General features: G+C 44.0%; 1 protein-coding gene across 2 annotated transcripts in view; it reads right to left on the bottom strand.

Annotated features, from left to right (window-relative positions):
* LOC119653214 overlaps positions 1 to 15,488 on the bottom strand; it is a 157,916-nt gene that overhangs the window by 70,081 nt on the left and 72,347 nt on the right. For both annotated transcript variants that reach the window (XR_005249657.1, XM_038057784.1), the window contains exons 3-4: positions 13,974 to 14,047; positions 13,642 to 13,844 (exon numbers count right to left, since the gene is read on the bottom strand). Coding sequence is in view for 1 of the 2 variants with exons in the window: in XM_038057784.1 (XP_037913712.1) it covers positions 13,642 to 13,844; positions 13,974 to 14,047 (277 nt within the window). In the remaining variant the exon portion in view is untranslated. The remainder of the gene's footprint in view (positions 1 to 13,641; positions 13,845 to 13,973; positions 14,048 to 15,488) is intronic.

Below are 15,488 nucleotides of genomic sequence, written 5' to 3'. Positions count from 1 at the left end.
CGTGAAACAGGATCTAAAGGATTTCAACTTTTATCGCACATAACATAAAGGAGCGAGTAATAAAAGGAGAAGTTGATCCTAATAAATGTAGATTTTCTCTATTTATGTTCCAAGTTCATAAATGCTACAGGATAAATAGCTAGTGGAAGGATTATGACCGCACACAGATGTTTCCCAGTATTTTCAACTTTATCGAGTCTAATCGCCTAACAACGCGTATTGCTTTGTATCTAAGGAGGTGAACATAAATGGACTTGTAGCCATATATAGTATAAATGCACACGTGTGTGTACATGTAGATCACATGTTAGCACAGCGAAAACCTTTTACTAAGTCTTGTATGCCATTACCCTCGGGTTATTACAAAAGCAAAAAGTCATTGTGGCGCACGGTCTATGTAGCAACTGAGCCAGGACAAGGTTTGGAATATTGTAATGTCGCGTGTAATACTCGTAATGAGGAAAGTATGTTTTATAATTTTGTAAGGTCTTAAATAGATTATTGCGTCTTGGGAAGGATTTCTCCTTTAAGAATATCAAGTTTACAGTTTAAGGAAAGAAAGGAGACAAAAGTATTCCAAGAAATAATTCATGCTATATGCTACAAGAAAATGGATATACATATTATGTAATCCCTTGGACACCACCTTCGCATGGTGGGGCAAGGGCGTCCAAAATATGTGAAAGTGAAAGCTACGAATTCTAACTCTTCAGGTAGTACGGAGTCACAGACTTCGAATTCACCCCCGATTTGAGCAATCAAGTCGCGGTCGTACTTTGGAGGCCTCAAGAGATTCATATTCCCCAGCGGAGAAATTTGCAGAAGACATGTTCTCCACTTCAGTGAAAAGCCTACATTCATTGTCTACGCCGCGGTGAGCCAGAAAAGAGAGTACAGCAACTCCCATAAAGAGAATAATTGCAAACCTGACAACAGTCGGTCCTTCGGGGCCGCTGTTGCCTAATTCTTCCAGAAAACTGGAGAGGAAGGCCTGGCAGGCTAAATCTTGCCCGTGAGAAGCTTCTCTTCTACCTATGCCAGAAAAAGCGGAAGAAAGATAAGTTGGTTATGTGAATGCAATTGGCCTAATCTGGAAACGGATCCAAGCAGCATGGCCATGGAGAACCTCTGAAGGCCCCCAGTCGCCGACAGCGGAAGGTATCGCCTAGCGTGCAAAAAAAGGAGACTTTCCGTGGAAGATGAGAGTGGAGACAAACTGACAACCTCGACGAGACTAGGACGTAACAGACTCTTAAGTTAGTGCCATTTTTCAAATTGGACTTCACTATGTTCAGAAGTGAACCCTATAGATACCGTCACGGTAGCGTATGGGCCACAGATGCGACTGTGGAGAGGCGGTATCGGCATGCGTGCGACAAGCCATATAATATACTACGAGTGACACAACTGCTACGTCCCATTAACTTTGTCCTCGACTCAGGGGGATATAATCCAAAGGTGATTGCCGTTGACTTCAAATCTTGAGCCCTTGAATGAAAAAGTAGAGAAAGTAATGTAAATACCTCTCAGATAGGCGGGTCTGCCGGTGCATAGTATGCACTGATGTGTCAACGAATGCTACACCCACAGCGATCACTAGGCAATCTTCTTTGAGCCATGGGTGTAGCCACAGGGCAGAGCACTAGCATGCTCAAAAGCGGGAAAGATTTCATGCTGATCTGCAAAGGCCTCGCAGGATAAATCCGATGGGTTCTTCATCTTAAAGTCAGCACATTGGGCCACAAAAAATATCGATATCATCCTTTACCCTGCAGTTAGAGATTATTTTGAGTTCTTTGCCTGACTCTAGCTAGAATCAAGTATGGTGACATGGTCCCCTTTTGGACGTTACCTCCTCCATCAGGAGTCAATAAATCACAGTTAGTGCTAACAAATTTTTCGTCTCCCCCAAGCTAGGGGCCACCAAAAGCGAAACCCCGCTAGCTAGTTTATTGGCTCGCTTATTTATCTCGTTATTTCTAGGTCCGAGAGGAAGCGCGGAACGCCTAGACTATTCAATTTCTTCCTGCGCTAACTCATTAGCTTGAAAGGTTTCGCCTTTGCTATATTTCACTTCGCATTCGAGGTACACCTCATCGCTGATTAGCCTTCCAGATCCCTAGAATCTTTACAATACATTTGGAATCCGTCGCGAAAAAATACGGGCTTATAATTTTGCGGTTATTCACGTTATCTTGCTTACGAATTTGGTAGTAAAGTTTCTTTTGTAGCTTATGTGTCGTGCAGGACAGTTCATTAGAGACGACCAAAGCCCCTTTTATAGTTGGAGTGAGTGTGGAAAGGTGCAAAAGTATATTGAAGGCGTTTTTTGGACAAGGGCGAATAGCCCCAGTAATGCCCGGACCTTGGATCCTGTTAAATTTAGCCTCTTCTATTCCCTATTTAGCCCAGGCCACTACATAAAAGAGCCGCAAGTGAAGATCGGGTGAATGATGGCTATGTACGAGTATGTCAATTGAACACTTTTCCTGTAAAGCTACACCGGCTTCCATAACCCGCGGTTACCTAGGATGTGAACATGGCATTTAATTCGGCCAATCGGAACCAAATTCCGAAATCTCTGGCGAAAATTGATATTCCTGCATTATCTCGTAGCAATTTTCAAAAGTGAATACGTGAATGGTGACTCTGCTATGACATCAGCGGAGTACGCTGTCTTCGTTGGTGCCCAACAGGGCTCTGTATGGGGGCCCACTCATCATCATCATCAACGGTGCAACAACCGGTATCCGGTCTAAGCCTACCTTAACAAGGAACTCGAGACATCCCGGTTTTGCGCTGAGGTCCACCAATTCGATATCCCTAAAAGCTGTGTGGCGTCCTGACCTATGCCATCGCTCCATCTCAGGCAGGGTCTGCTTGGTCTTCTTTTTCTACCATAGATATTGCTCTTATAGACTTTCCGGGCGGGATCATCCTCATCCATACGGATTAAGTGACTCGCCCACCGTAACTTATTGAGCCAGATTTTGTCCACAACCTGACGGTCATGGTATCGCTCATAAATTTCGTAGTTATGTAGACTACGGAATCGTCCATCCTCATGTAGGGGGCCAAAAATTCTTCAGAGGATTCTTCTCTCGAATGCGGCCAAGAGTTCGGAATCCTTTTTGCTAACAATCAAAGTCTCCGAGGAATACATGAGCACTGGCAAGATCATTGTCTTGTACAGTAAAAGCTTTGACCCAATGGTAAGACGTTTCGAGCGGAATAGTTTCTGTAAGCTGAAATAGGCTCTGTTGGCTCCCAAAAACCGTGCGCGGTTTTCATCATCATAGCTGTTATCGGTTGTGATTTTTGACCTTAGATAGGAGAAATGATCAGTACGGTTTGATGTTGTTGGTTGGTTGGTTTTAGGTACTGACGTTGCCACCATGTACTTCGTCTTGCCTTCATTGATGTGCAGCCGAAGATCTCGCGCCGCCTGCTAGACCAGGATGAAGGCAGTTTGTACGTCTCGGTTCGTTCTTCCCATGATATCGATATTGTCAACATAGGCCAGTAGTCGGGTAAACTTAACGAGGATCGTACTCCTCGCGTTTACCTCAGCATCACGGATCACTTTCTCGAGGGCCAGGTTAAAGGGCAATAGGGCATCTCCTTGTCGAAGACCGTTGTTGATGTCGAATAGTCTTGAGAGTGATCCTGTCGCTTTTATCAGGCCTCGCACATTGGTCATTGTAAGTCTAGTCAGTCTTATCAATTTCCTCGGGATACCGAATTCTCTCATGGCTGTGTACAGTTTTCCCTCTTTGTCTGGGCAGGATGAGCATGGTAAAACTTGCGCGCCTGGTGCTGTTGTTGTTGTATTCACAGACTTGTTGGTTCTCCCAGGCTTCCTTTTTCCATCTGTGAAGTCGCTTCTCCGCTTGACGGAGTTCGTGATTAGTTTCTGCGCGTGCCCGCGTTCTTTGAGAATGCAACATTACTCGGTATGCAGCATTCTTCCGTTCCGTAGCTAAATAGACGATGAATGTACATCGTCAAACCAGCTGTTCCGACTTTTTTTTCAGCTGGGGTCATATGTTTCTGGCCCTATCAATGATAACGTTCTTCAGGTGATTGTGAAGATCATTTGCTGATGCTTCACCTCCAGGATCTCTGTTGATTGCGGTTATTGCGGCATCCATTTTCCTCTTATAGGTGTTGAGGAGAGCTGTGTTGTGAATAGCTTCGGTATTCACTCTAACCTGATTGTCAGAGGGGATTGTATGTGGTGTCGTAATTGAAGCTCGGAGCACTATGCCAACGAGATACTGGTCCGAGTCTATATTGGCCTACTGTATGTTCTAACATTCATCAAGGCTGAGAAGTGATCCCGTCTGGAGAGGCCGCAGTATGTTTGTAGACCGCTTTCTGCGCAAACCAGGTACTTCCAACAACCATTTCCTGCGATACTGCTAACTGAATAATCGCAGTCCGTTATAATTGGTATCCCTATGTAAGCTATGGGAGCCGACGCATCGCCTGAATACGGGCTCCCTCCCTTCTTGACTGTTGAAATCTCCAAGTATGATTTTGATATCATACTTGTGACAGGCTTCGAGGGTCCGGGTCCGCTTAACTGCCTCGTAGAAGGTATCCTTCTCCGACTCTGCAGTCTCCTCTGTAGGGGCGTGAACGTTTATGACGCTTATATTTCTAAACTTGCCTCGCAAGCGTACAGCGCATAACCTTTTGCTTATATTTTCAAAGTCGAGAACAACAGGTTTCATTTTTTGGCTGACTAAAGAACCTACTTCGAGCACATGTTTTACTGAATAGCCACTATAATATATGGTGTAGCGGCTCTTCTCAAGGAAACCGCTCTCTGGCCATCGCATCTCGTGCAACACTGTTACATCAGCCCTATATTGGGACAGGATCGTAAATCCGTTGTCGTTGCCGGGTTCGTCGTTGTAAAATCCATCCTGTCCGAGGCTCTTTTCATGGCTTCGTAATATCGGTTTTCCGTGTAGGGTTGTCAGCCCTACCCAACCCCCATCCTGGAGGACCATTTGGTACATTTTGTCCCGTTTTTAGGCGCGGGAGATTCGCCTTCATCCTTCTCCGTCTGCAGTTTTTCATGAGGAAAGAACTCCCAGCGATCACCACGTGGAGGTGGAGATAGGGTTTGGTAGTAGAGCTGTTTGTGTCGGTTCAGCAACCGTTTCCCAGGTTTTATGCTCCATCGTGGTATACGGTATACTACCCTTTGACGCACCGACATTTTTTCACTAAATTTGGTGACAATCAATTGCGTCGTTTCCGAGTAAACCGGGTGTGACGGACGGACAGACAGGCAGACGGACAGATGGGCAGTTTCTCACAAAAACTAAAAAAAGGCAGCCCAAGAGAATGTTCAAATTATCGTCCGATCCGTTTACTGTCCCATACTATGGAGATTTTTGAAAGCATTTTTGAGAACCGTCGCGAAATCCTTTAAATAACTGTGAATTAAGTCCGGTTTGTCAAGAACTATGGAACTATTGATGCAATACATACTGGGCGGTTACTCATGCAGAAACACCGTGAGAAGCGTCGGCCCCCATCTGGATCTAGAGAAAGCATTTAGCCGTCTTCCACACGAACTCATCTGGTATGCTCCATGACAACACTTAGTGTCAGAATAACTTGTGGACTGGGTTCAATTGCTCTACTATGAAAATTTAAGTTCGAAGTGTGCTGGGTGTATCTAAACCGCTTTGTGTTCATCAAGGAAGCGCCCTACCACCACTCCTCATTGTTCTAAATTATGGATACTGTTGTATAAAAATGGAATGATCGCTTCATACAATACGGTCTTGGATTGAATCTGAATAAAACTGAATTTTTGACGACCAATCCCAATGAAACAGGCAGTCAGGCACTGTCAATGGCAGTAACCTCCCCAGAACTGAGAGATTTAAATGTCTCCGGTCAATGCTATCAGCCAATGGAGAACTGCGTTGTGAAATTGCTTCACGCATTAACGCAACGTGGATGAAGTAGCGTTCCACAACTGGTGTTCTTTGTGATCGACGTACCAACGAACGTCTCAAATCTAAAATTTACCGCGATGTCATCCGTCCTGTCGCTTTCTATGGTTCTGAGTATTGATCGATTATAAAAGACAATGAACGGCGTTTTGCAGTAAGGAGTTCACTCCGAGCCATCGAAGCGAACAGACGTCGACGCTTATTGAAAATTAATTCAGAGAAGTTAACAGTGAGTGGTGACAGTGTAGTAGTGTGTGAAGTAGTCAAGACGGACAGTGAAGCATACACTTGCAGGGAGAAGCAGACCCTCAAGGAAGTATCGTTCTGTTTTCTTTATACAGTGGAGCTCATTATTATTGAGACACTGCATAGCCAAGTGATAAAATTACTATTGACGTTTTTATCTTTTCAGTGAAGTACAGGAGAAAGCCACGCAGGACGGGCTTGGGGACAAAATGTTCGCCAAGAGGAGTAAGGTGATACTCCCAGGCGAGATGTCCTCCGAGGAAGAGGGGAGCACGGGCCCCGAAGACAACGGGGGAACTTTGGGTCTGCAAAAGGAAATTGCAGACCTGAAGAACGAGAAGGCAGCAATGGAACAACAACTAGAGTGCCAGCAATTGCTCATCAAGCAATTGGAAGTGCAATTGGCATCGTTGGAAGAGAAGGTCCGCGCTGGGACGGCATCAGCGCAGCTTAAACCACGACAACAACTGAAGCAACGACAACATCAACTACCGTCGCAACAACAACACCAGCAACCGTCACAACAACAACAACAGCAAAAGGAGCAACATCAAGAGGCCATTGAGATGGACATCGTGGGATCCCCTGCATCCTACCCTGAGGTCATCATCGACGAAGGAGACCTCTTCAACTTCGTCCCGAGACGCAACAAGACGACGAAAAATAAGGTTAGTGCTAAGAGTGTAACTGCCCCACCACAGCCATCCACAAATCCTACCCCGACCCCAAAACCCAAAAAAACAAAAATCCCCGCCATAACCGGGTACAACCTTAATGTGCCCCATTTTCTTAGATTGCTCAAAGCTAAGGGATTGAAAGCATCCCTTAAGAACACGAGGGCGGACAGAACCCTCATTTTTACTGAGACGGCGGAAGAACACGCCCAGGTCTTCGCGCCCATGAACGAGCAAGGGCTTAACGCCACAACCAGGACCCCTCCTTCTTTGCGAAACCAGTCCCTAATTATCCGAGGGCTCCACAGGGAAACGGACCCCACGGACATCCTGCAGGAACTACAGGCCGACCACCCCAAGTTCAAACTCAACACGGTGGCGAACTTAGTTACCCGCAGAGACAAAGCTCTGCATAGAGAAGTCCCTACCCTCCCGATGAAATCTCAATCGGGACTATTTATCGCCACGTTCGAGCCCTCTCAAGAGCTCACAGAAGTGATGAAGGTTAAATACATCCTTCATCAAAAGATCTCCTGGCAGAAAGTCATGAGCTTTGAAGAAGTGCAGTGTTACAACTGCCAAAACTTTGGACATATTGCGCAAAACTGTACTATTGTACACAGATGTGTCAGGTGCACGAAGACACACCCTCGTGGGGAATGCACGAGGACAGCAACAGAGGGAGTGCACTGTTGTAACTGCGGTCAAGCAGGCCACCCAGCGAGTTATCGCGGGTGCCCAGCTTATAAAGAAATGGTAGCCAGGAAGGAAGCTGCCAAGCAAAGAAGAGCTAATGAAAGCTCCCGAGCCAAGCATGCAGTGACACAACTGTCACAAAGCTTGGCCAGACCCAGCGTATCGTACGCGCAAGCTGCCAGGAACTCTTTACCAAGAGTGGCAGCACAACCTGCTCCCACCCCCGCACCAAACGCCTTCCGGGAATTGGTGCAATCCCTCGCGACGGCCTCCACCAACGAGCAGCGGCAATTCGCTGCAATAAAACTTATAATGAACCTATGGAGTTAAATATCGTCACCTTTAACTCCGCGTCCCTGATCTCACACGCCCAACGTGCCACTGCCCAAGTGTTGATAGACAGTCTGAAAGCAGACCTATACTGCGTTTCAGAAACTCATCTCAATAGCAGGCATAATGTGCAATTCACCGGGTATAATATTATCCGGAACGACAACAACACTGGCGCTGCCCTTTTAGTCAGAAAAGACTATGAATTCGAGGAAGTCGTTATACGAAACCTGCTCACCTCTTCCGCTGCGGCGGCAATAGTAAAAACTACTGATGGTAGACGGATTTTGGTAGTTTCCGTCTACATCAAATGCAACTGTCTAAATGAGCAACTGGGACAAGATCTTAATATCTTGGGCAACCTCCAGTTAAAGTACAAGTACCTCATTTTCGGTGGCGACTTCAACTCTAGGCACACCTCCTGGGGCGATACGGCAGTCAATAGAAATGGGGAAACCCTGCTTAAATGGATCCAAGACCCTTACTCGCCAGCCTATGTCGATTTGGTCTTGCCAGATACTCCGACAAGACCCAGTAGTCAATCAACCATTGACTACTTCCTCCTATCTGAGGAAACTTCCCTGAACTTTCAAGTGATATCGTGCACTACTCTACCAGGCATGTCTGACCATTTCGCAGTATAACTTAAACTGTCCTCGTCCTCCCAACTGCGAAAGCGAATGATGACCACCGTAAGGTCCTTCGCCCACACTGGCTGGGACAAATTCAAGGCAGACCTTGCACCAAGGCTCAACTTGAAAAAACTCGCAACTGACCGCAATCAATCAGACATGGAGATCGACGAAGCCATCACCTTGGCCACAGATGCCATTAATACTGCTACACGCAGAAACACAAGGCTTATCAAAGTCGACGAATTACAATATAACTCAGTCCCTCACGATATCATGCTCCACATGAAAGTCATGCAAATATGGCGTAGGAAACTCCACATTTTTCCATTTTTCCACAAACTCGGAAATAAAGTTAATGCTGAGTATAAAGCATTACTTTCCCGGATTAATTGTCTGAGTACAATAATTCGGCAAAGAGTGGCGAATTTCCGCAACAAAGAACTGACAAGGAAACTAGCAGATATTAAGCCCGGCCCAGATATGTTTCAGCATATAAACAGGCTAACCGGCAAACATAAGTCCAGCAATATCGCTCTTTTCAAGAACGGGGAGCACATCTGCAGTGACGCTATGAAAGCGCAAGTTCTCGCGGAATCTTTTGAGACTCAGCTCAATTCCCCTCCGCCTCAAAACAACCCGGCTATATCGTCGATTGTTGATTCAACAATCAAGGCCTTCGTCTCTGAGAGCTCCAAGAAGCTAACAAAATTCACCAAAGCCAACACCTCAGTCAAGCCATCGGAATCGCAACATTTTCTGAGTTTACCTCAACTCACCGACTTAACCAGAAACCTCAACGGTAAAAGGTCAGCCGGGCCTGATGAAATCCCGAACTTTGTCATTAAGAACCTCCCCAGAGCCTCACTGAAGTTTTTATTAGCAGTTTTCAACAACTGTATTAATAACGGCTACTTTCCATCCACATGGAAAGTTGCAAAAATTATTGCGATCTGGAAGAAAGGAACCTCCAACGAGCCAAGCAATTTCAGGCCCATTTCCCTATTATCCAACCTTGGCAAACTGTTTGAGAAAGCATGGACAATTGGGCTAGTCCAGCATTGTAATCTCAACAAAGTTATCCCTGACCACCAGTTCGGATTCCGCTCTAAACACGGAACCCAGCACGCGCTGAGCTACCTACACGACACTGTCGTCTCAAGACTTAACGTCAACAATAAACCCACAGTAGCATGTGCGTTAGATTTGGAAAAGGCCCTCGACTCCGTGTGGGTAAACGGACTTATATACAAATTAATAGATAATGACTTCCCTGTCCCGATAATTAGACTTGCGTTAAGTTTCTTCGAAGATAGGCACTTTTATGTCAGCGTGGGGAATGAATTCTCCAATCTCTTGCCGGTAACGTCGGGTGTACCGCAAGGATCCATTTCTGGGCCAACCTTTTACAATATCTTCACGGCTGACGTTCCGATCCCCGATGACGGCGTTGAACTGATCCAATTTGCCGATGACACGCTTATCTTCGCTTCGAACCTCCACCCCAACAGGGCAGCCAAAGCGGTTGAGAAATACATTGTAAATCTCTGCAGGTACTACCGTAGTTGGGGAATCAAGATTAATGAGGGAAAAACGCAGATCTGCACCTTTAGGAGAAAATCTAGATACTTAGGTTCTAGAGGCATCCATAGGAAAGCTAAACGCTTGAAAATGAAAATCGGGAACACCACAGTGAGCAGATCTACTTCGATCAAATACTTGGGAGTAACCCTGCATGAACTCCTCAAGTTTAAACCCCACCTTCAGCTCGCTATCAGCAAGGCATGCGGTGCAGTCATTAGCATCTACTATCTTCTTCGCAAGACAGTAGGTCTCAGCACCAAAACCAAACTGACCCTGTATAAGGCCCTTATAAGACCTGTTATCTGTTACGGAGCACCAACTTGGATCTCTTGCTCCAACCAAGCAATGGCAAAATGCGAGTCATTCGAACGCCGAATCCTTAGACATTGCACAGGCTTGTCTTACAACTGGAAAACAAAAAAGATCGGCAAAAACGCCGAAGTGTACAGGCGAGCCAAAGTCAAACCACTTCGAGAACACGTTCTCACAATAATGGAAAGGTTTTTCGAAAGAACGGAGGACCACCCCAACCCATTAATTCGGCATCTCTACCAACAGGGTAAAACCTCCCCATTGGCCACATTCTTAAGGCCCTACCAAATCGTGAGTTCATCTCTAAGACCCAAAATCCTAACCCTTTTTGAAACTCCTTGCCTGGTAGGGGTGGATAGAGGATAAGCACAGGAAATTGTAATGTGCTTATTGTAAATATTAGTTAAGGATTAATTATGTTAGATTAAGTTAGATTGAATTAGGTTAAGTTAAAATAAGTTAGGTTAAGTTATATGTAACTAGGTTAAGTAAGTAAAATTTCACCTTCTCGCGCCTTTAGTGCGGGCGCAGTTTGAAAATACCAAGTTCTATTATAAATTGTCAAGATCGATGTATAAATAAAAATATACACAGTAAAGTAGATTACAGAGAAGGTCGGGTTGATCTATTAGCCGTTATTAAGCTAGCATTAAGTAATCATTGTCTAGTTGTAAGTCACTATGAGTAAATAAATGAAATGAAATGAAATGTTTTGCAGTATTGGAGACGAAGATGTTACGTTGGACAAGTGGCGTGATACGCTTCAATCACATCCGAAATGAGGATATCCGCGATCGATATGGAGTTGCACCAATCGTGGAAAAACTGCGAGAGAGGCGTCTTCGATGGTTTGGTCACGCAATTCGTGTTAACGAGAATTCACCTGTCAAGATTGGTCTGAACATCGAAATCGATGCTAAGCCAGAAAAGGCCGGCCGAAACAACCGTGACTTGATACGCTGGATGGGGATTTGACAGCCTCGCGATTGCATCCAGATAAGGCTTTTGATAAAACAAAATTGCGCAACGAATCATGGCGAGTCCACCCCGCTTGCGAACGGGGCAAAAGCTGGAGAAAGAAAAGAAGATATCTAGATACAAATGATGGCAAAAAAATCGATTCCTCTGATCCCCTCTGAGATGACTCCTTTAAGAATGTTAATTTTTGAATCTCGGAATGGGAAATAAAGAATTGAAAGGATAATAATAATAATAATCGTTGGCGCAACAATCCATATTGGATCTAGGCCTTGAAGTGTGTTAGAGCACTTCATTCAAGACCGTAACGGTACACCACAGTACACTGTGGGAGGCAATGTGGTCAGCATTGCGCTCGCCCGAGATTATTACCCTGATTTGACTCAGGTACTCATTCACAGCTTAATCGACTGGTGTCCGACATCCAATCACGATAACAAATTCCTCTGCCCCCAGCGAGATTTGAACCGCGACCTTCCGCTACGACAGCCCAGCGCTCTAACCACTTGAGCCATCCGGACACAATTGAAAGGATGGAGGGAGAAAAAGGAAATACGCTGCTTAGGAGGAAAATGAAGTTCTTGTCAACTTGTAACAGGGCGAAGCGAACAAAATGATGAATTTGCTGCGAAGTTGCGGACACTACAGAACATCTAATTATATTGAAAACATTGCAGTCTGTGGCCAATTTATGAGTTGACATCTGGGTATGTGTAACAAGAGAGATTATCCCTTGATTGTTACCTTCGCTAGCGTGTTGCGTAGCTGCACCATAGTGACTCTATGCCTGCGGATACCTGGAAGCGAGTTGACGAAGCAATAAGAAGAACTCTGATGATCGTTGGGGGGGGAATGAACGTGATAGATTTAAGCCCGAATATTTGGACAACACCCACGACTTGGAGCGTATCCTGCAACATGCAAATTTACCATTGCACTGAACAGAAAAGCAGAAGTTACCACAAATAAGAATGGTTTCCACATCGTATGTCGTTTCACGAAAAACTTGGGTCGTTAAGGGTAGACTTTTCATCCACAGTAATGAGCATTATTAAAGGTGAATGGAACACTTCACCAAAATTCGCAACGCTATCAGATCTAATGGCGTCACCGCAACATGCCGATGCGAACTGTTCCTTCAAATAAAAGTACAGAAGGCCCCTGGGCTTCATGAATTACTCGTAGAAGTACTTCTACCAATAACTGAAGTTTCCGCAGAACAGACCCACCCACTCATTTTTAAATCCACATGAGGATTTATGACAACAATCTAAACAGACAGCAGGAGAACGTTAAACAGCTGCAGATTCCAAAACAATCTAACAAAGGCTATAAATAATATTACATGTCTTGTTGTTTTGTTTTCCACCTCGACAGTTTTGGTGCACAGATTACAATAAAATAATTACATATTAGCAAACGTACGTGTACATATTCGTTGCTGGTCTAGAAAATATTTACACTAAGAAAATTCAATTACATGAGTAAGCAAGGAGAACATATCCTGTCCATGTACAAACGATTTTTATGTTTTTGTGTTCATTCGTGTTAGTACATTTCATTATGTTATTTGAGTAAAATTTATGTAAGAAAACGGCACTGTAATGTGTCCTTAGGTTATATGGGGGTTGGTTTTTGCCGGATAAGAATGTGCGGAAGTGAAGATGATTGCGCTCTGTTACATTAGAAAAAGGCGAAAAGGATGAATCTGGGTCCTGCGGAATACAGCTCTCTACGGTACGGCAGGGAATTTCGAACGCAGTGTGAATAGGCAAAAGTGGAAGATGATTTACATTTTGCCGCAAAATTGAAATATAGTACGTGAGAAGGCGTGGAAGGTGTTCCCATATATGTACGAATATCTTACTATTGCGGTTTAATTTATTATGGTCTTCTTAAATTTTAAAGGAGTGAGTATATATGTAAGTGCAACGATTAATACATTAATACGTTTCTGTCTAGTAATTGCTAAGCTTTCTAAATTTATGTTTTAATGCTCAAAAGGCGTATGAAAGCCAGCAATAGTCCGTCGACTATTAACTCCATGTTGCTGATTTAAATTTCACTTCAAAGGTAATAGCCGTCTTAAACAAAACCCAACCAACATGAAACCCTCTTTCAAACTTCCACACATATAGCAAGGCACCATGAAAAAATGTTTGCTGCGTGCTTTCATTTCATTCTATACATTTTATGCTGTCCTTCATTTACCTGACTTCTTGCTCCGATTTCGCCAGCATCCAATAGACTTTTGACCTTTTCCTTCTTGATCCCAATGCTATCAGTTGAGTAACTTTGCAACCATCTGGAAGTGGAGGCCTTTTTGGTATTTGTCCAGTCCAATGTGCAATTGCTAGCATCTCAGGCGCTTCTTTGACGAGAATTTTTCCAGCCGGTGACGAACGCCCTCGTTCCTGGAATTTTCTCAGAGTTAATAGGAAAATCGAGACAATGCGTGAAAAGTGCTTTATCCTTTTATATACTTGAACGGATTGATTAAGTGATGTTGAGAGGAAAAAGGGAACAAATAGAAATTAACTTACCGTAAACCAGGCCATTGTCGAGTCATCGTAAAGAACCACCCACTCTTCCGACCAACGGTTCCATAGGAGGTGCTCTGAAAGAAAGGAAGCATTTTGATCGAATGAAGTTTATTGTTTTCATTAAGGAGGAATTGAAATTTGTGACATGCATTTTCTGTTTATATATGGAAACAGGTTTGCTTGGTAGGCAACGAAATAATACGACAGTCAAAAGTACAGAGGAATGAAATGAAATTGTGCCTTGGATGCTCATAATTGTTACATTGTTTCACTGACGTGTAATGGCCCCATACCTTAATCGCCCACATACTGTCACACAACACCTTTTCCATATATCCTCATAATCCCTTAATACTTCACTTTTTTTTGGAGAAGTTCATATTGTTAAGCTTTTAGCTGTAATTATTTCTGCAAAAATATTAATGAATTTGTATTTTGACAACCAGTGAACCTTTAACCTATCTTTAACTCCCCATCCTTACAAGTTTATGATTTTCAATCAAAAAACCAACAAGTCGGAAATCGGAAGTCCGGCGTTTCAGGTATGGAAAGTTCTGAGGTGTTTCTTTGTATGAAGTAGGGGAGCGCTCAGGACTCGACTCCTCCGTCTAACGGAATATCCCGGATTCGTTTATGTATCGCAGGATTTCCGTTAGTGAATATGATGCTAGTTGCTGCAGTTGTAGCATATCAGCATCAAAAATCTGATGGCTGATGCATCTATAGGCGAGGCACTCACATAGAAAATGTTTGGTGGATTCCCTTTCTCATTACAGGATGGAATGTATCATCTTGGAGAATTCCTATTCTGACCATGTGCCCAACTAGTGAAATATGGCCCATCAGAATGCCCATATAATTCTGCAAGTCTTCCTGGTTTTCGACAGGATAAACTTTGTCGTATATTTGTTTGGTTCTGACAGAAAAAGTTTGGTGTGTCCAGCAGCATTAAGGGTTTGCCACCTGCCAAAATGGGAAGTTTCTCCCCTATTTTTGATAGCAGCATTAGCCAATGCTAGTGACAGTTCAATTGCTGGTTCTGGTCCCGGTATGGGGGAAATTGAATCCTCATTTACTGAAGCATTCGAGATTTAATTTCCCTCTAAACAATATTTACAATACACACTCGATAAACAGACTTCAATCGGTTTCTATCTTCCTGCACTAGTTTTGAACCGATCAAAGAGCTGCACAACCCCTTCAATGTAGCTTGACTAATGGTACAGATTACGATGCGCCTGCCTTTCAACCGCTCGTCAATAATCCAAATTGCCGCCCTTAGGATTATATTCACTTCAGCCTGAAAGACTTCTGGTTTTTATACAAGTAGTACACTCCAGAACCCTATTTTGTTTTTGAGCCATTCGTGTAGAACATGTCACTATATCCTGAGACGCATTCTTCTAGTCCATTCCAATTTTCTTTACTTTAAGTATACTTCATATCTTCTACCTAGGAGGTATTGCGAAAACTAGATTCAGTTCAGTTCTCCCAATAACTCTTCCAGTTTGGGTC

The sequence above is a fragment of the Hermetia illucens genome, chromosome 3, assembly GCF_905115235.1.
Source record: "Hermetia illucens chromosome 3, iHerIll2.2.curated.20191125, whole genome shotgun sequence".
NCBI lineage: Eukaryota > Metazoa > Arthropoda > Insecta > Diptera > Stratiomyidae > Hermetia > Hermetia illucens.
The sequence above is the reverse complement of the archived record's forward strand: the minus strand, read 5'-3'. Positions and strand labels throughout refer to the sequence as shown.